Genomic DNA, 27,080 nt, shown 5'->3' with positions numbered 1-27,080 from the left:
TTTGTTGTGTTTTCATGAGGGTAGAAAACATCAAGGCTTTGTATGGGGGAAGATAAGAGATGGTAGCGAACAGCTGTTTTGAAGAACTGGAGGGAAGAGAGGGATTGAAGAGAGTGAGGGAGTTTGTTCCAGAAACGGGAGAAAAGAGGAATGAAAGAATGAAGGTGAGCAGAGAGTCTTGATTTTGGCAGTTTCACCAGAAGAGGGTTGCTGGCAGATATTGTGCGTCCTGCAGGAATATTTGGGGGACAGAGCACAGAGAGAGCTGGAGGAGCTAGGCCGGAGAGGAGTCGGTAGAAGACAGAAAGCCCACCAACCTGCCTGCGGTGAGAGAGAGAAAGGCCCTCAGAATCGGCTTCATCACGGGAGATTCCAATTATTCTGAATGCTTTGGTTTCAACAGTCTGAAGCCGAGCTGGCTGTGAGGCAGGAGAACCAGCCCAGAGGGGAGAGCAGTACTCCATTGAGCTGCAGAGGAAAGCTTTGCATGTGGTGAGGAGCTCAGAAATGCCCAGAAAGGACTTCACATGAATTGCTCAACTTTTGAGCCACTGACATGCATACACATGTCATTTCCTGTATGTGGATTTCTTTGAAAATGTCTTAACATTTACACATCGATTTTAACACATTCGTTTCCGATTTCATTATTTAGCTCTTCAATAGTACAGTGTCGTGTGATATAAATCACTGATTTCAGGTGTCCCCAAAGACAAAAAAGATCAAGTGGTGTTAAATCTGGACTACGTGTGGGTCAATCTATCAGTACACGATGTCCTATCCGCATCAACGGCATCATATCAAAAAATAAACTAAAAGGTATTCATGGAATACCATCTTTCCGAGTGGAGAATACCATATGGATACGAGATACGTGCGAGTGGAGAATGCGAGTGGAGAATCTTGCGAGTGGAGAAAAGGTATTCATAGAATACCATCATAGAATACCATCCCATGGAGTCAACTTGGTGCAAGTCAACTCTTCTGTTTTTTAAAGGGTTTTTTTCTTTGATCAAATATGGCTGCCAGACCACATGACTGATGACATCATAAATTTACATTCTCTAATATAATTGTTTTGCACATCTGTTTGGACTACCTAAGCGTTGCACTTGTCGAATTATGACATCATAATGAAGACACCAATGACTTCATCGTTAACAACACTTATTTCCCATGCAGAGGTCTTTACAATGAGCCACGTTTTATTTTTTTCCCATGGAGCGGTCTCAGAGATATAGAAGTGCATTTTTCAGTTTTTCCAAGATGGTGCCTGTACCGTGTGACCTATGATGTCATAGATATTACTAAAAATTCTACAGGAGGAGGCGCTCCTATGTTGAAAGTTTTATGTCAATCAGACCAACAGTTGCAGAGAAAACAAAATTCATACTGATCGGATCAAGCGTTGTACTTGTCGAATTATGACGTCATAATGAAGGCGCCGATGACATTTTTATAAACACATCTTATTCCCCATGGGGAGTACTTGACATTGAGCTTTGTTTCAATTTTCTTCATTGAGCGATTTTGGGGAGACATAGATTCATCCTTTTTCCAAGATGGCGTCATTATCACGTGACTTGTGACGTCATAATTGTGACGAAAAATTATATAAGTGGAGGCAGTCCTATAGTGAAAAATTTGTGTCAATCGGACCAACGGTTATGCGAAAATGAATATTAGAAATGCAGACACGCATGTACGGCGTACATACGTACAGACGCACCCGATTGCTTAACCCCGCTTTTCGCTTCACAAGCGCAGGGTAATAAAAGGAAGTAAAAATAGGGGCAATACCCACAAGCGCTCACCTGGTGGAACAAAGCAGTATTCTACACCAACTGAAAGTATTTTAAACAGTATCACAGTATTTTAAACCAATTTCAATGGATACTAGAAGACAGGGCAGCATGTGGAATCATACCAACGAAATCAAAAGACTTTTAACGAACAAACAAAAAAAATACCTACACAGTCCCTTAAACCCCTATTATTTTATTCCATGAGCAAACATTGATGCATCATGGGAGATGAAGGTTATGGCCAAGTTTCCTTGAAATCACATTTATAGTTTTGGAGAAGAGAGCAAATACCTAGCTTGGGGGGCTCAAACCCCCCATAGACTTATTTATACCTCGATTTTTTTTAATGCCATGAACAAACTTTGGAACATCATGGGAGATGAAGGTTCTGGTCAAGTTTCATCGAAATAGTGTGTGCATTTTCTGAAAGGAAAGCAAATACCTATTTTGGGGGGCAACCCCCTTCCCCCCACCCAGTATACTCCCGTAGGGCCCGATTTTTTTTATGCCATGAACAAATTTTGGTACAGTACAGGTGATGAAGATTGTGGTCAAGTTTCATCTGAATTGCATGTGCAGTTTCTGAGGAGAAAGCAAATACCTATTTTGGGGGGTCAAACCTGGACCCACTTTACCTTCTCCCACTCCCTCCCCCCGACCTCCTTAGACCTCGAATTTTTTTAATGCCATGAACAAACATGAGTTGCAACATACCAAATATAATTTGTGCCAAGTTTGGTCACAATCCCGTCAGCAGTTTCGGAGAAGAACATGCAAGTGTTTACGGACTGACGGATTGATGGACACTGCGCCATCACATAAGCTCCCCGGAACTAGGTTCCAGGTGAGCTAAAAATGATTCGAGACTTTTGAAACACCCAGTACAAATAAACAGGTTTACAAGCTCAACTTTGGCAGGTAAATGTCCAACATAAAATTGTAGCCAAGAGTATGTGCTGTCAGGGGCAGAGGAAAACTGAAAAATATCTTTCAACTTCAAAAAGGCAGCCTGTATTATGAAAATTAATTCTCTGCAATATTTACCCTTGATAATTTGCTTATTTGTCATATTATGATTTCCGTTGCCTTTGATCATATCTTTGGCTTTCATTTGAAGTGATGCAGTCTTGCACCAATCACCTGCACACATCTTTCAGGACACGTGGGTGAAACCATCCAATGTATGCACTTGACACGTGGCCCTTGGGAAATTGCCAAATTAAATAAATTCAGAGTAATAACTTCTCCCTCATCCTATCGGTGCCAAAAGTAGGGCCCAGTAATCTTTCTGACCTTATTTCATGCCAAAATCTGCAAGCACAGGATTAACTGCAGAGTATAACCGAGGCAATGACTGTGTATGACTTAATTCATCAGCAATGTGTTTCATTGAGGAATGCTTCCCGCTTCCCACCTCTGACGCTGGAGCAAAGTCTGCTAAGTTTAATAACAAGGACCAGGATGAAAACACAAACACAATGTTATACCTGGAAGTCTTCAAATAACTCAGAAAAAAATTCTTGGTAAACTTTAAGGTCTTCTTCAGAGCGATCCAGCTTTGGCTGCACCCTCAAATTCCTCAGGTCTGTTTCGATATCTTCATCCTCACACACAAAAAAACAGTCGTGGTTATTTATTATGCATGGGACAAGTCATGCATGTTTGTGAATGCATGTACCTTTTCCTGGACATCTGTGCCATCATCTGGGTCTACTTCCTGCTCGAAAGTTGCTTCATCACTGTCTCCATCCCCATCCACTGCTGGCAGAACAACAAGATCTCATGAGAAAGCAAATGCAATGTTATCAAGCACTCCTGAGCCAAAGATTTAATGATACATGTCCATGTAGACAAACATCCTGACTGTTCGCTCTGACCTTTCCTTCTTCTGATAATAATTAAAGAGAGCTATACTGAGTATAAGGAGATGGGCAGTGTTATAATGAACTAGTGGGCCATGCTTGCATTCTGCATAGCAAACAAGAAAAAGAGCAATCAGAGATTGCAAACCCTCGCCAGGATGTATTTTCAGTGTTTTTTAAAAGGCTTTTGTGTTAAAACAAATATGGCGGCCGAACCCCGTCACCGATGACGTCATCATTTTTTTTTTCTAAACCAATTTATTCCTAGATTATGCTCAAGAAATTTCATCTTGATCGGATAAAGTTTTATACTTGTCGAATTATGACATCGTACTGGAGGCACCTATGACATCATCATTAACATATTTTATTCCCCATGGAGAGTTCTTTACAATGCGCCATGTCTCAATTTTTTCTATTCAGCGTTTTGGAGATATAGAGGTGCAAAGTTTTTCCGTTTTTCCAAGATGGCGGCCGAACCACGTGACCGATGATGTCATCTTTTTTTTTTTCTCCACCAATTTATGCCAACATGACGCTCAAGAAATTTAATCTTGATTGGATGAAGTTTTGTACTTGTCGAATTATGACATCATAATGGAGGCACCTATGACATCATCATTAACATATTTTATTCCCCATGGAGAGTTCTTTACAATGAGCCATGTCTCAATTTTTTCTATTCAGCACTTTCTGAGATATAGAGGTGCAAAGTTTTTCGATTTTTCCAAGATGGCGACCAAACCACGTGACATATGACGTCATAATTATCATTAAAAAAATTCTGCAGGTGGAGTTGCACCTATGGTGAAAATTTCCTGTCAATCGGACCAACGGTTGCAGAGAAAATCATATTTATTCTGTGCGGACAAACAGACAAACAAATGAAAAATCGGTCAGAGACCGAGGACTTGCTGGAATGTACTTTTTTTAAATCAGCCATTTTGGATCAAATTTTTCGGTTTTTCCAAGATGGCGGCCGAACCACGTGACCGATGACGTCATCATTATTTGTTTTCTAAACGAATTTATTCCTAGATTATGCTCAAGAAATTTCATCTTGATCGGATGAAGTTTTGTACTTGTCGAATTATGACGTCATAATGGAGGCCTTGGGCCTAGAGAGTTAAAAATTGGGCACAGTTTATTCCAGGGCAACTCGATTATGCTCAAGAAATTTCATCTTGATCGGATGAAGTTTTGCACTTGTCGAATTATCGAATTATGACATCATAATGGAGGCCTTAGGCCTAGAGAGTTAAAAATTGGGCACAGTCTATTCCAGGGCAAGGCAAATATGTGTGTAAACTATGGCGATGTTCTGTGCAACGATGTAGACGTAGTACTGCGCACAAACAGACAGACAGACAGACAGACAAACCAACCAACATACTTGCCGGAATTTTTTCCGGCAAGTAACAAACAGACTCAAATGCAATACCCTCTCCTCTGGCGAGGGTAATAATGGGGTGCGTCCTACGTGCATACGTAATAAATATAAGCTAAATATATATTTGAAGGAGTGCATTGTGCTTGCATTGTGCAAGCAGCTAAATAACTCAAGTAAATGAGAATTTACTCTTTATTTCACAGTTTAAAGGGATAGTAATTTTGAATGTAAACTGGTCAAAAGTCACCATGGTTTACATTCTAATGGGTTGCTAAGAAACGCTAAGAGACGGAGTTTATTCCAAGTCGAAAACGAGCATCAAGGGGTGGATCTTATGAACAAAAAGGTCAAAAACAAACTGTCATATTCTTGTAGCTGTTGCCATGTTGCACGTCATTAACAACAGAGCCAATTCAAGTTACCATGTGGAGTTAGCCTCTATCCTTTTCCATAAGTTGATTGAATTTAGATTAGTAATGATTGTGTAATTGGCTGCTGGAGAGATAGAGATTCGATGGCTGATCTTGGTTAAATTTCCAACCCGACGAAAAAACTCTCTCTAATCATGGTGCTCATTGTGTTTGAATTATCCTCGTGTCCTTGTCCTGTGTTGTGATCACTCTGTTGCAGTGGTGTATCATAGATGTGCTCCACCGCATGCCATTCTCGTTGATTATATTCAATGCCTGGTATGTGGGATTCAAGTCAACTTGCCGGGTTATTGACTGTTCACCCGATCGCCAGGTGTCTATTACCCAATGGCTTGTCCTTGTTACCCTCGGCAGAGGAGAGGGTATTGCATTCGAGTCCGTTTGTCTGTTTGTTACATGCAAAATCGAAGATTTTTCAAGTATATTATATTGGTTGGTTGCGTTTGTGGTTCTGTCTGTCTGTTTGTCTGTTTGTTTGATTGTCACCGGCCTACAGGTCACAATTCCAAACCGATCGGCACGAAACTTCACCAAGTTGTATACGTCGTCCCAATTGAGAAGCCGATTGATTTTGAGGTCAAAGGTCAAAGGTCATCTGGAGGTCAAATTTCTAAAATCGCCATTTTAAATCCGATTGACTTGAAAATTGAACAGCATTTGCATATCGAGTCACTAAATTGGGAAACGTTCTATTTTTGAGGTCAAAAGGTCAAAGGTCAACTCAAGGTCAAACTTCCAAAATCATCACTTTTCATCTGAAAAACCGTCAATTTTCATCCGATTGACTTGAAAATTGAACAGCATTTGTATTGTGCCTCACTGAATTGGGAAACCAACTATTTTTAAGGTCAAAGGTCAACTCAAGGTCAAACTTCTAAAATCATCATTTTTCATCTGAAAAATCGTCACTTTTCATCCTATTGACCCGAGCTTTGATCAAGATCGTCAATTTTCATCTTGATGAAATTGACAATTTGCTGTATTATTGGAAACCTTTGGGGGCAGGGGGCGGACTTTGCAAGTATCGTGCTCTTCATGACGTCTTCTTGTTTGTTTGTCTGTTTGTCCGCACAGAATAAATATGATTTTCTCTGCAACAGTTGGTCCGATTGACATGAAAATTTCACCAAAGGTGTAACCCCACCTGTAGAATTTTTAAATCATTAATTATGACGTCATAGGTCACGTGGTTCAGCCGCCATCTTGGAAAAACCGAAAAACTTTGCACCTCTATATCTCCGAAAGCGCTGAATATAAAAAATTGAGACATGGCTCATTGTAAAGAACTCTCCATGGGGAATAAAATATGTTAATGATGATGTCATAGGTGCCTCCATTATGACGTCATAATTTGACAAGTACAAAACGTCATCCGATGAAGATGAAATTTCTTGAGCATAATCTATATAAATAAAACACAGTTTGTGTGTGTGTGTGTGTGTGTGTGTGTGTGTGTGTGTGTATGTTTCCGATAGGCTCCTAAACGAAGAGGCTCACGTGCTTGATATTTGGCATAGACATGGCCATTGAGCCTGGGAAGGACATGGCCTACCTAAAAATATTTGATGAGATCCATATTTTTTTAATTAATATTTACCTCAGCGCATTTCAGCGAGGAACATTATACACGGAATCTCAGCCTGTGCCAGAGCAGTTTGCCGATTCGCTCAGAGCGATCACGTGATGTTCCATCCTTGCTGCCAGACCACTGAACGGAAAATATATAGAATGATCATTGCCATTCACACCACATAGGTGGAGATGCAGCTACCGAGCGCCATTTTGGTTGGCACTCGATGCTGGGCGATGGTGATTTCCGTCACGCGTTTGCACGTAATTCAGAGTGAAAAGCGATTGCGTTTTTTCACCTTTTGTGCGATCGTGTTTTGTGTCGATTTTTGTCGATTTTGTGCGATATGAATTAAACGTCTTTGAAACAGCTGTGAAACGTCTTTCCACAACCCTTCCTTAACCGATTGGAGCAGTTTATTGCCGCACAAAATGGCATTTTAACAGTCGTCTGGCTTTTAAAATCTGGGACACGTTCAAAACAAAGGAGATCCGCGAAGCGAGTTGGTCGAGTCGTGTTAACCAAGATGGCGACACGGCGGCTACACTTTTCACGGAGTATGAGCGTTCTATATATTTTCAATTCAGTGCGCCAGACTCGCTCAGGTACTTGATTTGTGGCATAGACAATAGACATGGCCATTGGGCCTTCACGGTGTAATTAGTGCGAGGCTTTTGTCCGAGTGAGCTTGAGTCGAGAGGGCGACTGTACGGGTTGGGAATGTACGGGTCTCCCTTCCCCCGCCCGGCAACGCCGGTACTGGAGGGCGTCACAGGATCGGTGAGTCTCCAAAATCCGCTTCGTGCTGTTGTTGCGAAGATGCAGGACGATGTCGCGATTGTTGTGCTGCTCTCTTCCCATGAGAACTGCAACGTCATTGTTGACTGGCCCTCCCCTTCCTCCCCTCCCCTTCCCCCTCCCCCTCCCCATCCCCTTCCCCCTCCGCCCTATCCCCTCCCCTTACCCCCCTCCCACTCCCCCTCCCCTCCCCCCCATTCCCCTCCCCTCCCCTTTCCCCTCCCCCTACCCTTCCCCCCTCCCCCTCCCTTCCCCCTCCACCCTATCCCCTCCCCTTCCCCCTCCACCCTATCCCCTCCCCTTCCCCGCTCCCCTCCCCCTCCCCCCTCCCACTCCCCTTCCCCCTCCCCCTCCCCTCCCCCCCGTTTCCCTCCCCTCCCCTTCCCCCTCCTCTCCCCCGCCCGGCAATGCCGGGTACTTCTGCTAGTCTAGGAATAAATTAGTGGAGAAAAACAATAATGCTGACGTCGTCGATTACGTGGTTCGGCCGCTATATTTGTTTTCACACAAATGCCTTAAAAAACAATGAAAATACATCCTGGCGAGGGTCTGCAATCTCTAATTGTTCTTTTTCTTGTTGATCTTGTGCCTAGAATGGACTTCCGACTCCATGTGATGGTGTGTTGGTGGGTGTGTGGGTAGCCACCAAGGACATCTCGACTTGTTGCCTCACTGTGCACTAGTATTTGGTTATCCATGTTGCCAATCGTTTGGATTTTTGGCGAACATAATTGGCTTCACAATCCTCGCATGGTATGTTAAGATGACATTCTATAGATTTTGCTCACCAGTTGGCCTGTTGCTGCTGCACATGGGTTTCCTGTGACAAGATCTGACGAACACACCTGGGTAATGGTTTTCTCATAATAGCTGACTGAATTGCAGTAATGAAGGAGCTGTGCTCCAACGCGAGTCGAAAGGATTGACGCGACCAAAGACGGAAATTCGTCCGAGTTGCTTTATTGCACGTATCAAACTCGGGTACTCTGAAAAGCCCGTTTATCGGGCAGCAATATATATACACATCATGCCGGAGCGTTTGCCCGGGAAAGGCGAGACCGGGCGTGCCCGGGCGTCCTGGGCAAGCCCTGGAAAGGCGAGTCTGGACATGCCCGGGCGTCCTGGGCGAGCCCTGGAAAGGCGAGAGCGGGCATGCCCGGGCGTCCTAGGCGAGCCCTGGAAAGGCGAGTCTGGACATGCCCGGGCGTCCTGGGCGAGCCCTGGAAAGGCGAGACCGGGCGTGCCCGGGCGTCCTGGGCGAGCCCTGGAAAGGCGAGTCTGGACATGCCCGGGCGTCCTGGGCGAGCCCTGGAAAGGCGAGAGCGGGCATGCCCGGGCGTCCTAGGCGAGCCCTGGAAAGGCGAGGCTGGGCATGCCCGGGCGTCCTGGGCGAGTCCTGGAAAGGCGAGTCTGGACATGCCCGGGCGTCCTGGGCGAGCCCTGGAAAGGCGAGAGCGGGCATGCCCGGGTGTTCTGGGCGAGCCCTGGAACGGCGAGTCTGGGCATGCCCGGGAAAGACGAGACCGGGCGTGCCCGGGTGGCTCGGGCGAGCCTGGGAACGGCGAGTCCGGGCATGCCCGGGAGAGGCGCGTCTGGGCCTGTCCGTGCGGCCTGGACGAGCCCTGCATGGTGGTCGCTCCCTGGCCGCGTCCTCGGTAGGTGCAAGGCGATTGTGTATACCCAGCGGTAACCGGTACAGTAACTCCATTCGGCATTGCAGTGCACCGGAACTGCAGTGTGATTTTCAGTGGTAGGGTAAGCTGCAAGCACAACTTATATTTTGTCAGGTGGAATGGTCACTTTAGTAATCCAGCACCTTGTCAGTGTAAGTGGGCTTACGGTACACGTGTGAGTGCAGTCTGCCATTCCAGTACTTCGATAGTTGTCCATACCGGACGGTAAGCCGTCCAGTCTGTTCTACTGCACGCGTTAACTGTATTGCTGCCCACGTTGAATCGATCATTGTGTGTAATTGGTCAACATCCACTTTCTTTAGTACCACAAGCGTATCATCAATGCAGCACAGCTACAGCGTCGGAGAGGGGTCACAGTGTAGTGCACTTGTGCCTCAAAGTTTTGCATCACCAATTCGGCATTGAGCCCAAATATTGATGAGGCCATAAGGGTTCCTTGATGTTGATGGTATCTAGTGACATCGAATAAGTAATACGTTTGTTCATTTGAGGCGTAGTTGGATGAATAATATCAGTTGCCTGGAGCTGAGACAGCTGTTTTCATATCGCTCTTTGTGTTAATGATCTAGTGTTCTAAGATCTCCGTTGCAATTTTGATGGGTATTGATGTGAACAATGACGTTATGTCAAATGAATCCATCACTTCATCGCTCACGAGGCAAACATTTCCGATTCAAGAGATAAAGTCTTTGGTGTACCTTAAGCTGTGCCGAAAGGGTTTAAGTGCTCGAGTTGGCAGAAAAGATCTTCAGCGATATTGTAGCTAGGTCCTCTCTGGAAGGCCACGACGGGTAATTGGGGTACACCTTCCTTGTGAATGGTTGATAATCTGGAGAAGCGCAGTGTGAAAGAGTGAATAGGTTTGATGGTGTCCCATTCCGGTTTTGTGAGTAGGTCTTCATCACCTCAATTATGAAAGGTGGTAGTCACTTGTTTCTCGATGGTTTTAGGATCACTGGGCATTCACTGGTAGACGCTATTGTCGTGTAAGCTCAAAACAACACTTCGCAGTGTGAAACACACAAACAACAAAATGTGGCAGGGGAGAGGGTGTGTAGACAGAATTTATTTGGGTCATGAGAGACCACGACAAGAGAGCGCGCACAACAAAGGAACAGAATAATTAAAACACAAGGAGCATGGCGATTGGCAACGACAAGGACCAATCCACAACACATAGTCCTCCCCACCATAACTTAGTGAGGCATCATTACCTCCGCCTCCAAAGGTGGATGGAGGTTATGTTTTCACCCCTGTCTGTCTGTTTCTTTGTTTGTTTGTAAACAAAATATCTCAAAAAGTTGTGGATGGATTCGGACGAAATTTAGCAGAGATGTAGCGTATGTGACAAGGACGAAATGATTAGATTTTGGTCAAGATCCGGATTCGAATCCGGCTACGAGAATGATTTCTTCACCATTGGGGGATAGTGTCACGATACATTGCGATAAACGATACATAGCAGGATATCTCAAGACGTTGTGCATGGATTTGGACGAAACTTGGTGGACCGATTGGGTGTCTGACAAGGACAAACTGATTCGATTTTGGTGAAGATCTGAATATGGATTCGGACATGAGGATTATTTAATTCTTTAAGTGATTCTTCACCATTGGGATATAGGGCTAAAACCAACATATAGCAGGATATCTCAAAAAATTATGGATGGATTTGGAGGAAACTTGTTGGACAGCTTGTGTGTGTGACAAGGAAGAATCGATTCAATTTTGGTGAAGATCCGGATCCGGATTCAATTCGTAGAATTTTTAAAGTGATTCTTCACCATTAAGTGATCTGGCCAAAAATGAGATATAGAAATATCTCAAAACGTTGTGGACGGATTTGGACGAAACTTGGTGGACAGGTTGGGTGTGTGAAAAGGAATAATCATTTCGATTTTAGTGAAGATCTGAATATGGATTCGGCTACAATAATTATTTACATTTTTCGTGATTTTTCAGCATTGAGAGTTCGAGTCAGAAAAGCGATATATAACATGATATTTTAAAAAGTTATGGACGAGTAATGAATAAACTTGGTGGACGGACGAGTTGGGTAGGTGACAAGAACAAGCCGATTAGATTTTGGTTCAGGTCAGAATCCAGATCAGGCCTATCAGTGGGATACAAAACGTAAATTGTCACCAGGCGGAGGTTTGCTCTCTACTGAGTGCTGTTCTAGTATTGACACTGCATTTGCCACCTCTGAGGAAGGCAACATATATATATATATATATATATATATATATATATATATATATATATATATATATATATATATATATATATATATATATATATATATATACTGTATACTGCATTAGGCACCATACGCAAGTGTGTGCGATGGATCTGGGCTGCCGTGGTCATGATCAAACACTTAGAACTCCTTCATACTGGTCTGCAAGTGAACCTGCCCCCATCTGCCATTAAAGATATCGAGAATGCATGCAATACGGAGCAAACAAACACATTTTCACCTTACCTGGCTCCTCATCAGCGTTGCATCTCGGTGCACCCATGGGCAGTGGGCAGTGAATGGAGCTGAAGATGGTGGGAACTGGAAGGCGGTTTTTAGGGTAGCATTTGCGCATTATAATAGTGGATAGGTTTACCACACTATCCAAAGCTCGATTTGACAAGCATTCCTGTGGGTCATGAGCAAATGTGGCAGGGGGGTATTGTGCAGGGTAGAAAGGTAAAGGTCTTTAACACAGGAAGCATAACTCCATTGAACATGCAATTATTTATTTGTATTTGCATAAACATTAAGAAATGTCCTTTTCAACATGTGAAGCGAGCACAGTCACCAAAGTGGAATGTTAGGAGCCTCGACTGCGGGGACAAACGTTTGGAAAAAACAATAGTTTTTTAATATGTGCATGATTGAGGCTCACGGAAACGTGAGGTGACACATGGTAAAAAGGAAACAAACTGACAGTAGGGCAGTGGTGAAAAAGTTGAATACCACATGCAAATGAACAAGAAGAGGAGAGAGGAGGAGGCAGGAAACAGTAACCTGCAAGTAAGAGGGTTGGGTTAAGTTAGTTAGGGTTAATTAGGTAGTTAGTTAGGGTTTTTAATAATGGGGTGGTGGGTAAGGATAAGAAGGGGTGACATGAGATGGTGGTGCACTGCTTGCTTGAAGCCCTGGCGGAAGAGTGCGGTTGAACAATCTCATGACAGCAGTTCCAGAGGCGAGAGAAAAGACAAACAAAAGAGTTCATGTGTGCAATAAGCCTGGATTTTGGGAGTTTAACCAAGATATCAGTTTAACTATCTTAAAAAGAGATGTTATTATGAATGCTTCTAAACACATACAAACATGACATGACAGCACTACGTCCCATCCACACGCTCTCTCCCCAAATACGAGATTAAATTTGGAGGCCACATTTCAAAGTTGGGCTTCAAAGCCAGTGAACGACTGGGCATCCTCCATCATGCAAAGCCCTTCTGTGGTCCACCTGAACTCCAATTTACCTACAAGGCTTTCATACACAGCTTGATGGAGTACTGCACTGCCCTCTGGGCTGGCTAGCCTGTCTCACAACTTTCTCAGCTTGACGCTGTGGAAACAAAGGCCTTCAAGATCAATGGAGTCTCTCGTGATGAAGCTGGGTTTATGGGCCTATCACTTCACCATCACAGACAGGTCAGTGCTCTCCTTTCACTTTGCCATCACAGACAGGTCAGTCCTCTCTCTATCTTCTACCTCCTTCTTTCTGGTCTTGCACCCTCTGCTCTTTCCGTACTTTGTCTGTGCAGGAGGGGGTAACTAGGCCACGCAGAAAAATTAATCTTCCTAACCATGGGGTGTTTTTTAGGAGACACCATCCCATCTCCACATTGGATGGCTGTTGGCCCCCGAAGGGAGGTCATCTGCACTTTGTCGAGTGGTGTTTTTAGTCCTGGCAGGGCGTCACAATCACCCTCCCCACTAGCAAAGCCAGTGAGTGTCGGTTTAGTCGCTGACAACCTGACCAAGCGGCAGGTCGCACTGGATTACATGTTACCAGTGGCAGTTCCAAAAGACTGACCTGCCACGAGTGGAAATCTCTCTCTCTTTCTCTCTCTCTCTCTCAGTGTGTGTGTCCCTGAAGCCCTCTGCATAATCTGTATGGTCATCGATCCTCATCGCCTATCTTGGATGCCCTTGCTGTGGGAGAACGTGCGCACCTTCACTGACGGTTCCACCATCCTGCTGTTTAAGGTGTGCTGTTGTGCCAGATGAGTGGACAAGCCATCAAGCTGCGCTCCTTGAAGTGGTTTGACTCAAAATTAGGCCCGAGCAGCAGCGCTCGCACCTCAAGGTTCTTTGTGTCCTGTCTTTCTCTCTATCTGTCCTGTAAACGCCCTTATGAGTGAAATAAGTGAGATAAATAAGTGTGTTTTTGGCCCAGTGGATGCGAGGGATTGTTTTCATTAATTAGTTTCAGTCTGTGATTGCCGCTTGCGGCCGTTTATCTTCCCTTCTTCCCTGCCCCATTCCCTGTAAATTAAAGCCTTGTGCTGATGAGAAAATGTGTGCTGTGGCCATTTGTGGGACGAGAAATATCTAGTGGATAATTGTTTGGCAAATTAAACCCATACGCGGGTAGATTGGGATTGAGCGCATTCGAGGCACAATTATTTAAAACCGAACTTATACCTACGGCATCGCTCGGCCTAATTGGAAGGGCAGATGCGGCACAGCTGTGCAAGTCGCTATCGCTGGTACGTGTCCGAATTAAGTCCAGAAGAGGAGACAGATTTGACATGTTCCTGCCTGCTGGACCTGTCAGCATTGGAGACTGCGCGGCCATTACAGCTAAAAGTCGAGTGCGAGGCAATACATACATTCTATGCAGGAGATGAATCCGCATGGGTCAAGTGGCTGTTATTTCAGAGACTATTAACCTCAAAGTTACTCAGAAACAAAACATTTGCCGGTCTTACTTAAACAAACTAAATGTGGAGAGCAAAACGTTATGCTATTGTAATTATGACAACTGGGCACAAGGGGAAACTATAAATGCAGGTTCAGAAAGATATAAGTAAGCCAATTAAAGGCAAAACACACTTTAGGGGAAAAAACCCATATCAACAGCAGAACTGAGATTAGCTTCAGTAAACAAAGTGATGTATTCAAAATCCCATGCGTAATTAACACATATGGCATGTCGTTACTTTGTAGTTATAATTTAGCAAAGCAATGACCAAAAGAAAATGGAGGATGCATCATTCAACAGGGAACTTGATAGGTAGAGGGAGCCAAATGGTATTGATGGGCTTGATCTGTCTGGCATTCATGCCCACACTGTGTTCATTGACACATTGTCTCCTGACGCAATAATTGCCATGTGCTACTGCCATTGTAATGTGTGCAAACACATGTCATATCCTGTCCCTGAGATTACCTTTACTCTGCTGCTAGGCTTGTGTTTTTTGTCGTGGAAAATAAGGAGCATTTGCAAGTAAGCTGTTAATTTAGAGCAAGTATCTCGGCCGTGGATGAGAGACGTGATCGGCATTATGCAGTGATCATTATGCAGGCAAAAAGAGACTTCGGTTGTTTTCTTTTCACGGAACGTTTGCTGGTATAAATGGTCAACTTATCCCTTCAGTTCATAAATAAGTAGTCCTGAAGAGTGTGAAAGTAGTTTTCCAGTTGCAAAACTATTTTAAAACAAACTATGTGGAGGAATCGATGCAGGAATGTGTCTGTGTTCAAATGAAAGTAAACCCAGCAAACGAACCTGTGCAGTAGTGTACAAGATCTCGGTACCACCTGCTTCGTTGAAAGCCGTGCAGCCCACATTTATGCTCGTGATGTGTTTGATGCACACAAGCATTCCACTCCGAATGGCGATGTGCGTTTGCCTCACATCATGCCGGTGCCAATCCTGGTAGGCTTCGAGCAGTTTCCTGACATTTCCACGGTCCACCGCTTGTCTCGCGTTAGTTTCTGCACACAGCACCGCACGCCAAATAAACAATAAAGCGACACATAAGCTGACATGCCCTGGCAGCACTTTTCATGTGCTGGCAGCATTTTTGTGCTGGCAGCACATCTGGCAGCATTTTTCAGGGTATAGTTTCACACAAAAGTACAGTTTATACCATGTTTCTTTTTTTCATTTCCAAGATATCAGCGTTGTTGGCAAAGAGCATTTATTGCCAATCACAAATTGTCTGACAAAGGTATGGGTGGGTGATCTTCTTCAACCACTGAAATCTCACGGTGATAGCACTCCTCCAACTACTCTGACCAACTGACCATGATGGAATATTTCAACTGACGATGAAATGTCGAAGTTTTGATAAAATGTGACTTGAAAAGGAATATGGAGGTGATGGTGATCCCATGCATCAACTGCCCTCGTCCTTCGAGATGGCCGAGGTCATAGGTCTGAGGTAGCCTTGAGAAGTTGCGGGAGTGCATCCGATAAATAGTACACAGTGCTGCCAGAGCATGATGCTGATAAAAATAATAAAATAACCACCTTTAGAGGCCATTTCCCCCCGCAAAGCGGGGGTTGGCCTTTTTCGGGAACCGTGGTTGTTGTTGTTTTTCGGTCCCCTTTTTGAAGCAATGTTTTACGGCCGGATGCCCTTCCTGACGCCAACCCTTTTTGCCACCGTTAACGACAAACAGGGAATTACCAGTGAGCTGGTACTCAATTTGCCGACCTCGGAAGGATGACAGGCTGAGTCAACCCCCCTGGCGTTAATTCAGCGATTGACCGGGATTCGAACCCAGGATCCTAGGATCCTAAGCCGGCACCCTAGCCTCTAGCCCAACATCATGCCCAACAACATGATGCTGATGAAGGTGATTAATCCTTAGGCTAGTGTATGAGGATCCAACCAAGCAGAATGCTTTATATTATGGATGTAGCCGAGCTCATCAATGGCTGTGGTCACCGCATCAATCTAGGCAAGTGAGGAGTACTCCATCACACTCATGACCCCAAAGCTTTTCTATAATCAAGTCTATAAAGAAGTCAAAGAGTCAGGAAATGCATCGCTCATCGCAGGGAACCTAGCCTTTGATTTCCTGTAGGAGCCACAGCATTTATGTGGCTGGTTCAATTGACCTTACTGTCAATGGTGACCACGAAAATGTTAATAGCAGGGAACTCAGTGATGGCAAGACCATTAAATGCCAGGGAATGTGGCTATGTTCTCTCTTAATGGAAAGTCATTGCCTATCACTTAAATGTGGCACAACCTTTACTTGACAGTTATCTGGTGATTGCATAATTCTGGGTCATCTCCAGATCTTGATGCACATGGAAATGGACTACTTTAGTATCTGATGAATGGTGAATGCAGCTGGACACTATGCAATCAGTGAACAGCTCCACTTCTGACATCACGATGGAAGGAAAGTTAAAGTAGCTAGAGATACTTGGACGTACAGATACACTAGCTTGAGAAACTCCTGCAGTGATGTCATGGGACCGAGACTATTAGCCTCAAACAACCCCAACCCTCGGCCTTTATAATAGGTAGGATTCCAACCACTGAAGAATTTCCCCTCTGATCCCCATTGACCTCAGTTTGACCGCAAATCCCAGATGCAATGATGCAATACTCGATCAAGTGCTACCTTAATATCAAGGGCAATGACTCTTACATCGCCTCTGGAATACAACACTCTTCCATACATGTTTGGATCAAGGTTGCAATTGGGTCTACAGTCGAATAGTCTTGAGATAACCTAAACTACTTTATAAACATCGGTGAAAATGTTATTAAGGACTAAATTCTGCTTGATAACACTTCTGACAACTGCTTCCATTACTTTACTCTTGATTTGGAGTAGGCTAATAGAGTGCTAATTGGTTGGGTTGGATTTAGCACCAAGTCCCCTCTCAGTTGAGATGTATCATACAGATTTTGCCTTTTTAGTTTTACAAATGTGGATTAAACAAGTCAGGAGACGATGATGGTTCACGAGCGAGCGGTATTCAATGACAAAGGTCAAAACCGACATTGAAAATATATAAATAGGAATGTATCTGTTATGAGACTAGTTAGCTACACAATACTGAAAATTCGGTTCGATTCCGCCAACTTTGAAAATTTGACCTTTCTGACCTTGAAATGTCAAAACGAAGGTTACTGACCTTGGAATGAGATAGAAAATAATGTAGAATCAGTTATGAGGTTAGTTAGCTACACAATACCGAAAATTTGGTTTGATTCCGACAACTTTGAAACTTTGACCTTTGTGACCTTCAAAGGTCAAAGGTCGAGGATTCTGAAATTTGTTGGAAAACTTGTATTTCATTATGTATGTGATAATATAAGATCATGTACGACATTTCACGCTATCAGGAAGCAAACAATGTAATAAAACCATCAAAAATCGACTTTTCTAAATTTCGTGACCTTGTGACCTTGACCTTGGGCCGAAAATGAAAAATCGGGCTCCGTGGGGCTAGACACATGACATTGGCCTAACGAAATACCGAAACCCCTGTCAGATTCCACCAAACCCCTCGGAGAAGATGTATGTAGCTTGAACTCGATTACCCGATTACCCGACCCGATAATTACTCGATTTAAGACATCTTTTTCGGACGTGACTCCGCCCACAATGGGCGCAATACGCCCACTCGAGGCAGGACACAACTAGATCATGATATCAACCTCCCACCCAAGTTTCATCAAGATCGGATGATATCATCAGGTAGTTATGCTGCGGACAGACAGACACACACCCATGACGAATATAGTGGTCACTCTGTGTGATAACTCGTGAACCAATATATTCAAAAATAAATTTGAGGCACAATATTTTGCAATAGATGCAGTGTATTTCTATAAACGTTATTTTTTACAAAATAAGCATTGTGATGTCAAATAACTGGTAAATGGATAAATAATATGAAGATATGAACCATCTGTGTTTGGTAATGTGATCAAACTCACAATGTAAAACATCAGTGACACTTACTGGACTTCAACAAAGCACCGAGGGTCTCCAAAACTGTCCTGCAGTACAAGATGGCATAAGGGCACTTTTAGTAAATTTTAACAACAACAAAAACAACCACACAGCCATCAATCGAGATGTTCAACCTCAAAGCAAAGTATTTTGATTGTGACATATCTGCACAGCCAACGTTTAAGACAAACCTATCCCACATGTGTGGCTTATTTTGTCCACACGATGGACACTGGACAGCAAAACAAAACATAACCATCTCTTCCCAGACAATGAGAAATAACAAATAGGAAAGACCAGATTATGCAATTGTACATGCAACACAAGCAACTAAAGGATTACGATACCAAAATGGCGTGAACATTTCCATAGAGAAAGTTCAAACAGGGATGTAAGTGAGTGAAAAACAAACAAACAGTTAAGAGTTCTTTGTTGTTAATGCTATGAGGAAAAAGATAGCCTTGGGTGAGCAACAACTGCCCTCGGTTAGTTCAAAGATTTGTTTCTAATCACAACATTGCTTTTAAAAGTGAAAACAGATTAAGGTAAGATAATACCGTCATGCCTGTACAACCATGGAAAAGGTGAAGTACTTTAAACTTTTGCTTGTCTTACATTATAAGCTTGTTTATAGGCCCTTTGACTTCATGAGAAATAGCTTTAAAATAAAATAACTCCCTCCACCCCCCCCCCCTCCCCAATGGCATTGCACAAAATAGGGAATAAAAAGCTAAGAAGGTTGTGATTTGAGGAAAGAGAGGTTAGAGGTAAATGGAAAAGAAAAGAACAGGTTATCCAATTGGTGTGTTGAAAAAGAAGATAAATGAGAAAAGGATGGGAATTGTGTGCAAGTTGTGCAAAAACTTCATGAACAGGATAATGATGGTGATGTGGATCGCGACGGTGATGTGGATCGTGATGGTGATGTGGATCGTGACGGTGATGTGGATCGCGACGCTGATGTGGATCGCGACGCTGATGTGGATCGCGACGGTGATGTGGATCGCGACGGTGATGTGGATCGCGACGGTGATGTGGATCGCGACGGTGATGTGGATCGTGACGGTGAAGTGGATCACGACGCTGATGTGCATCACGACGGTGATGTGGATCACGATGGTGATGTGGATCGCGACGGTGATGTGGATCGTGACAGTGATGTGGATCGCGACGGTGATGTGGATCGTGATGGTGATGGGGATCGCGACGCTGATGTGGATCGCGACGGTGATGTGGATCGCGACGCTGATGTGCATCGCGACGGTGATGTGGATCGCGACGGTGATGTGGATCGCGACGGTGATGTGGATCGCGACGGTGATGTGGATCGCGACGGTGATGTGGATCGTGATGGTGATGGGGATCGCGACGCTGATGTGGATCGCGACGGTGATGTAGATCGCGACGGTGATGTGGATCGCGACGGTGATGTGGATCGCGACGGTGATGTGGATCGCGATGGTGATGTGGATCACGACGGTGATGTGGATCATGACGGTGATGTGGATCGCGACGGTGAAGTGGATCGCGACGCTGATGTGGATCGCGACGCTTATGTGGATCGCGACGGTGATGTGGATCACGACGGTGATGTGGATCGCGATGGTGATGTGGATCGCGATGGTGATGTGGATCGCGACGGTGATGTGGATCGCGACGGTTATGTGGATCGCGGCGGTGATGTGCATATGTGAAAAATGAACATGTGAAAAAATACATGTGAAGAATACAACACAATAAATAAACCAGCAAAAATAAAGAGCAGAATTGTGGCACTCTAGATGAGCACCAACAAGCAGCAGAAAGTATGTGAACGCCGCTGTACAATACAAACAATGTGAAATCCAGAGAGTCTTCGACACACGTCAATGATATGAAAGTAGTTGAACCTATTTAAATTAACCCACAACCTTTCATTAAAAGACCCATAATGGCTTCACACCAAAACTTTTGAAAGTAACACTGGGTACATAAGGATACACGAGTGCACACAGGAGCAAATGAAGGGAAATGAAGGGAAACCACAAAACAGTGTGCTCATAAAAACATCAGCAGCTCATCCGATTAATTATATATATTCGGATTCAAGTTGATCTTCTTCCTTTCCCACACTTAGTTTGAGTTTTGAAAAGGAACCACGTGAGTGTGAAGGTAGGCATATGTCGCCATCTCCTGGCTTGTCAGGTCAAACCTCAGGCATGAGTTTATTTATTTATATCATTATATCATAAATGGAAAGATTTATCATAAATGTTGTACTGTATTGTTATGTCCAAACTAACAAGGGTGGCCAAATTTTTGTTGCAGTACAAACTAGAACGGCACTCAGTAGAGAGCATACCTCCACCTGGTTGGCCAAATCACTCAATGGTGAACAATCACTTAAAAATTAACTAGCTGGATCCGAATCCAGATCTTCACTGGAATTGAATCGATTCTTCCTCGTCACACACACAACTGGTCCAACAGGTTTCGTCCAAATCCATCCATAACTTTTTGAGATATCCTGCTATGTATTGTTTTGGCCCTATCTCCCAATGGTGAAGAATCACTTGATAAATTAAATAATTCTCATATCCGATTCCATATTCAGATCTTCACCAAAATCGAATCGATTCGTCCTTGTAAGACACCCAACCGGTCCACGAAATTTCGTCCAAATCCGGCCACAACTTTTTGAAATATCCTGCTATGTATAGTTTTTGGCCCTATCTCCCAATGGTGAAGAATCACTTTAAAAATTCTAGTAGCCAGATCCGAATCAGGGTCTTCACCAAAATCTAATCATTTAGGCCTCGTCACATACGCTACATCTCTGCCAAATTTCGTCGGATTAGTTCACAAATCCATTCACAACTTTTTGAGATATTTGTTCACAAACGGACAAACAAACAAACGGACAGACAGACAGACAGACAGACAGAGGCAGACAGGGGTGAAAACATAACCTCCATCCACCTTTGGTGGCGGAGGTAAAAAGTCGCTTTTCAAGGCCGTTCAAGCAGCGAAATAAATGAACCTGTTACGATTCAATCACATTGTCAGAAATTGTCTATGAGATCATCATCCCAGCTTCTCCAGTAATAACAGCGGTTCAACCTGTTATGGTAGAGAAAGAGAAAAAAAAGCATCCACTTCACAAAACCTGAGCCTTCTGAACTCGTTTTTCTCGACGAGCAGGGGCTTAATGGCAAACAAAGGATCAGCCATGGTAGAAAACGAAAGTAAATAAAAAACGATCACTTTGTTTTTCCAAAGATCAAGCAGTGTAAGAACAATGTGCCTTTACCCTTCCATTTCCCCACTCCCTTAACTACTACCTATTCCACACCCTCCAAAACTCACCCCACACCTCCATACAGAAAGAGGAGACTTACTTGACAAGAGCACTGTACTTTCCAGCAAATGGGCCAATGAGTGAAAAAAGTGTCCTGATGGCTCCGTTCTTCCCCATTAGCGCAGCATTGACAACTACACAGAGTATTGTGAAAACAAAATCGACATTAAATTCAGTAAATCAACACAAGCAATGTGCATAGCGATGTGAGCAAATCGCTCTGCATATTGGTGAAAGACAACACAATGCTAAAGGTAAAACCAAGAGTCTTTGGATCATTCCAAGCAACATGGATGTTCCCACAAAGGAGATGTTATGTCTTGCAAAAGTAAACAAAGTCTCTGAGGATGTACTATCAATAACAATCAGCCTATCCACTTAATGATCACACAATGTTGTGCCAGAAACTTTTCCCTTAAAAATAAATAAATAAACGTGCCAGGAATTGTATGCAAATGCTCATGTGCTGTCCCTTTATGAAAGGAAATCATTGCTCCATTTGTAGATAAAATCCTGCTCTGACACTCTTTCACACCCTCTCTCTGTTCTCTTCACCCTCTCTTTTGCTCAAGGTCATCTGCCTTCAGCTTGGAAACCAGCCAACATTACCGCTGTACACAAAAAATGTGCAAAAACAGATCCTTGCAACTACAGACCAATCAGCCTGCTCCCAATCATCAGCAAAGCCATGGAATCCATCATTGCTTCGGATATTAAATCCTTCCTCTTCTCCAATGGCCTGATCTCTAATCATCAATTTGGATTCAGACCAGGTCACTCTAATCTAGACATGCTGCTTCCACGGTCTCAACAATGGATGGAGGTCCTCAATGTCAAACAGGAAATTAGAGCTGTCTCCCTTGACATATCACGTGCCTTCGATACGGTCTGGCACCCCGCTCTGCTCACCAAACTCTCCTCCTATGGTATCCATGGAAATCTCCACGCATGGCTTGCGGACTTCCTCTCCAGTCATAGACAACGTGTGGACCTGAATGGATTTCTCTCATCTCCCCTTCCTGTTCAGGCTGGAGTTCCCCAAGGCAGTGTTCTGGGCCCTGTGCTTTTTCTGGTCTTCATCAATGATCTCTCCGACTCTCTGGAAAATCCTCTCTATCTCTTTGCTGATGACCCCACTCTCTGCCGCTCCATACCTCATCCCTCAGATTGGCAGTCTGCAGCCTCCTCACTCTCTGCAGACCTGGACAAAATCACAGACTGGTCAAACAAGTGGAACATGTCTTTCAATCCTGACAAATCTCACACTCTCACGTATGTCTCTTCGAAAAGACCGTCTGGACAACCCTCCCATATACTTTCTCAACAATCCTCTCCAGGAAGTTCTGTCACTCAATCTCTCGGGTCTCACAATCTGCTGTGATCTTTCCTGGGAAAACCACATTTCCAAGCTGGCCTCCAAAGCCAGTCGCCGACTGGGCATCCTCCATCGTGCGAAGTCCTTCCTTGGCACACCTGAGCCCCTCACCACATACAAGGCTTTCATCCACAGCTCAATGGAATACTGCTCTCCCTTCTGGGCTGGTGCTCCTGCCTCACACCTAGCTAGGCATCACGCTGTTGAAACCAAAGCTTTCAGAATCATTGGAATCTCCTGCGATGAAGCTAACTCTGGAGGCCTGTCACTCACTCACTGCAGGCAGGTTGGTGGTCTTTCTGTCTTCTACCGACTCCTCTCTGGCCTAACACCCCCAGCTCTGTCTGTGCTCTGTCCCCCAAATACTTCTACAGGTCACACAAGATCTGCCTGCAACCCTCTTCTGGTGAAACTGCCAAAATCAAGACTCTATGCTCACCTTCACTCTTTTATTCCACTTTTCTCCCACCTCTGGAACAAACTCCCTCACTCTCTTCAATCCCACTCATCCCTCCAGGTCTTTAAAACAGCTGTTCACCACCATCTCTTATCTTCCCCCATCAAAAACCTTGATCTTTTCTAACCCTGTTAATTCACCCCAGATCCACTTTTCTGAAATACCGACTTCTTTCCTGGAAGTCCTAGCTGTGTCCATGTGTTTTTTTACCTCTCCCACCCCCACCCCCCTTCCCACATCTCCTCCCCCCAAGCCCTCTCCCTCCCACAGATCTCCCGATGTCCCTGCTCTCAAATGGTTTTTCATGTGTGCTTCCCCCTCTCTCTCCCCATCTTGTCTGGTGCTCACTTTATTTCGTTTTATGTGTGCGTTTGTTTTTTTGTCATTAATGTTAGCTCTTACACGAGCCTCGAACTTGTATACAAAAAAAAAAAAAAAAAAAAAGCTGGGATGATGATCTCGTAGTTGGCTTCAAGATCACCATCCCAGCTTCTCAAGTAATAATAGAGGTTCAACCCATTTTGGTAGAGAAAGCAAATCAATTGCTCTGGTACGGTTCACCAGAGGACCTGGGCTCGATACCTGGTCTGGGCATGTAATTTTCCCACATATGTCAATTCATTATTGATAATCCTGTTCATTTATGCAAAAGAGAAAAAAAACATTTATGTGTTTTTACAGTCCACTTCACAAAACATCATCCTTCTGAACTCGTAATTGTCAAATCTATCTAACCTATGTTTTTCCGCAACCACTGACTTTGAACCACTACCTTGTAATTCATTAAGGAAAAGGTGGTCATAGCTGTGCTGATGCAGTTTACACACATAGTCGTTGTAATCAGATTATCGATAAAGATTATTACAAGGACAGAAAGTTTAATCTCATGAGTAAGTAACCTGCCCATGTCGACCATACACAATGAGAACATTCAATAAAGAAATCTTTCGTGGAAAGAGCACAGAAACAGCCCATGCTGGCTCTGCTTACCAGAGGATGCGTACAATTTGATGACGCGTAAACATGGCAGAGACAGGCGGTAGTTGTAAATATTCTGCTGAAACAGGTTCAGAGTAACAGAAAGAGCTCCACATGTTCTTGCTTTGCTTGCAAACTTGTTGTCTATGGGTAAAATGGAGTGAAGTTGAAATTTTATATGCTCCCATGGTCGACAAGAAATTCAACCAATTATTTCAGCCAAAAAACAAAAATTAACCACAAGTAATTAAACAAACACATAAAACTACGAATTAATCAATCACAATAAAACCACAAAAATTAAGTAAATATATTTAAACCACAAAATAATTAATCAAACACATTTAAACCACAAAATAATTAATCGTGATTACCACAACTTTAAATTTACCAACATTACCAACATTTAAACCACAAAATAATTAATCAAACATTTAAACCACAACTAGAATGCCACTCTTCGACATCGTGATGTTGACCGATATGCCTCTGCCCACATTATTACATCATTATACAAACTTGTACGAAGTTTGATTTTAATCCCTTCAGCTGTTCTCAAGTATCACATATTTACCTGACATGACCTCTGACCTTTGACGCCAAAATCTAATCAATTCATCTTTGCACCATAATATATACTTGTACCAGCATTGGTCAAAATGTCCTGGTTCACAAGTTAGTTCGGTAACAGAATTTTTCCCAAATGCGACGTCTGACCTTTGATCTCTTGACCCAATAACAAATCAGTTCATCGTTCCATCATCTATATAATAATAGCGTAAGGACTCGACTTTGTTATCCCTTTTACGCCGCACCCAGTGACCCGATGCCCATGGCACTAATGGATTTACGATATACGAACCGCGCTCTTTGTTTATCATGTACAGACATACTCGAAAAATCTGAATTAGCCGACGTTGGGGCCCAAAAGCATCCGATTAACTGCCGATACGATGCCATCTTACGACGCCATCGTATTGGCGTCTGCTGGGCGAAGGCGAAGCGAGCTGTCCGCTGATTGGACAGTCGAGTGGTGTGAACATGGGTGGTGTGAACCAAATGGTCTTTTTATTCCCTTGAACATTTTAAATTAGGATATATAAGGAAACGTCTTTATCGTCATTTTAATAAAGTTAAATGGAGTGACGTTGCGATACTCGGGGTGCGTTGCATAAATCCTCGTAACTCAGAGAGGTGTAGCAGGTGGCGAGACGTAAGGAAGCTTAAAGATAACGAGCTGAAAACAGACGAACGATATGTCAATCTCTTTCAACACCGAACGGAAATAAAAGTATGAGAGCAGGAAGTCATGGCCTGAGCACTTCGAGCAGAGAGGACTGATTTGACTTAACTTAAAGAGAAAAAATTGGAGCTTAACGGAAGAAGAAGATCCCATGAGCGCTCCCCTATGCCATCCATAATGGTACACTCTATCCATACACCACATCCTCCCTTCCGTGGATGTTCCACGGGTTTCGGCTAGTCTATATAATAATAGCATAAGGACTCGACTTTGTTATCCCTTTTACGCCGCACCCAGTGACCCGATGCCCACGGCATGAATGGATTTACGATCTACGAACCGTACTCTTTGTTTATCACGTACAGACATACTCGAAAAATCTGAATTAGCCGACGTTGGGGCCCAAAAGCATCCGATTAACTGCCGATACGACGCCATCTTACGACGCCATCGTATTGGCGTCTGCTGGGCAAAGGCGAAGCAAGCCGTCTGCTGATTGGACAGGCGAAGGCGAAAGCAAGCCGTCCACTGAGTGGACAATCCAGAGCATGCATTTGTGCCGGTGTCGGCGATCTTTGTTCATATACGCACTCTTCATTCTCATCTTTCTTCCTAACTCTTACTCGGACAAACAAATCCCCTATGCCATCCATAATGGTACACTCTATCCATACACCACATCCTCCCTTCCGTGGATGTTCCACGGGTTTCGGCTAGTTATAAATAGTCACGTGAAAAAGTAAGTACACGCCATATAAAGTTTTGACTTTTTCAACATATTTCAACATACAGCTATTTGATCTTCATTTCAACAATATTGATAGCTAAAGGTGATATCATATAACAAATATCATGAAACATTTACATTTTGTAGTCCATTGTATAATTTAAATGAACATAAATGCAAATTTCGCATGTGGAAAAAGTAAGTACACCCCTACATTTATCACTACTTCAAATACCTAAAATTAGAATCAGGTGCACCAGCTCAGGTGCAAATGATTAGAACATCATTAGAGAGGATCTTGGAGGAACCTGTCTTATTTAAACCTCAGACATTTAGTTTGGTTTGCTCTTTGTTGTTGAAGTTTGCGGCATCACCGTGCCGAGATCAAAAGAGCTCTCTGAGGCCTTCAGAAAGAAGGTTTTCGATGCCTATGAGTCTGGGAAGGGATTTTAAAAGATCTCCAAACAATTTGAAA

General features: G+C 43.7%; 1 protein-coding gene across 1 annotated transcript in view; it reads right to left on the bottom strand.

Annotated features, from left to right (window-relative positions):
- Window positions 1–27,080, bottom strand: part of AGTPBP1 (ATP/GTP binding carboxypeptidase 1) — a 131,707-nt gene that overhangs the window by 74,153 nt on the left and 30,474 nt on the right. Inside the window, exons 6-12 of the mRNA XM_078772616.1 lie at window positions 24,648–24,779; window positions 21,866–21,959; window positions 18,498–18,535; window positions 15,289–15,497; window positions 12,036–12,198; window positions 3,484–3,566; window positions 3,293–3,409 (exon numbers count right to left, since the gene is read on the bottom strand). Of these exons, the coding sequence (XP_078628742.1) occupies window positions 3,293–3,409; window positions 3,484–3,566; window positions 12,036–12,198; window positions 15,289–15,497; window positions 18,498–18,535; window positions 21,866–21,959; window positions 24,648–24,779 (836 nt within the window). The remainder of the gene's footprint in view (window positions 1–3,292; window positions 3,410–3,483; window positions 3,567–12,035; window positions 12,199–15,288; window positions 15,498–18,497; window positions 18,536–21,865; window positions 21,960–24,647; window positions 24,780–27,080) is intronic.

Source organism: Myxine glutinosa, chromosome 2, assembly GCF_964187855.1.
Source record: "Myxine glutinosa chromosome 2, kmMyxGlut1.1, whole genome shotgun sequence".
NCBI classification, from domain to species: domain Eukaryota; kingdom Metazoa; phylum Chordata; class Myxini; order Myxiniformes; family Myxinidae; genus Myxine; species Myxine glutinosa.
This window is presented reverse-complemented; position numbering and strand designations above follow the sequence as displayed.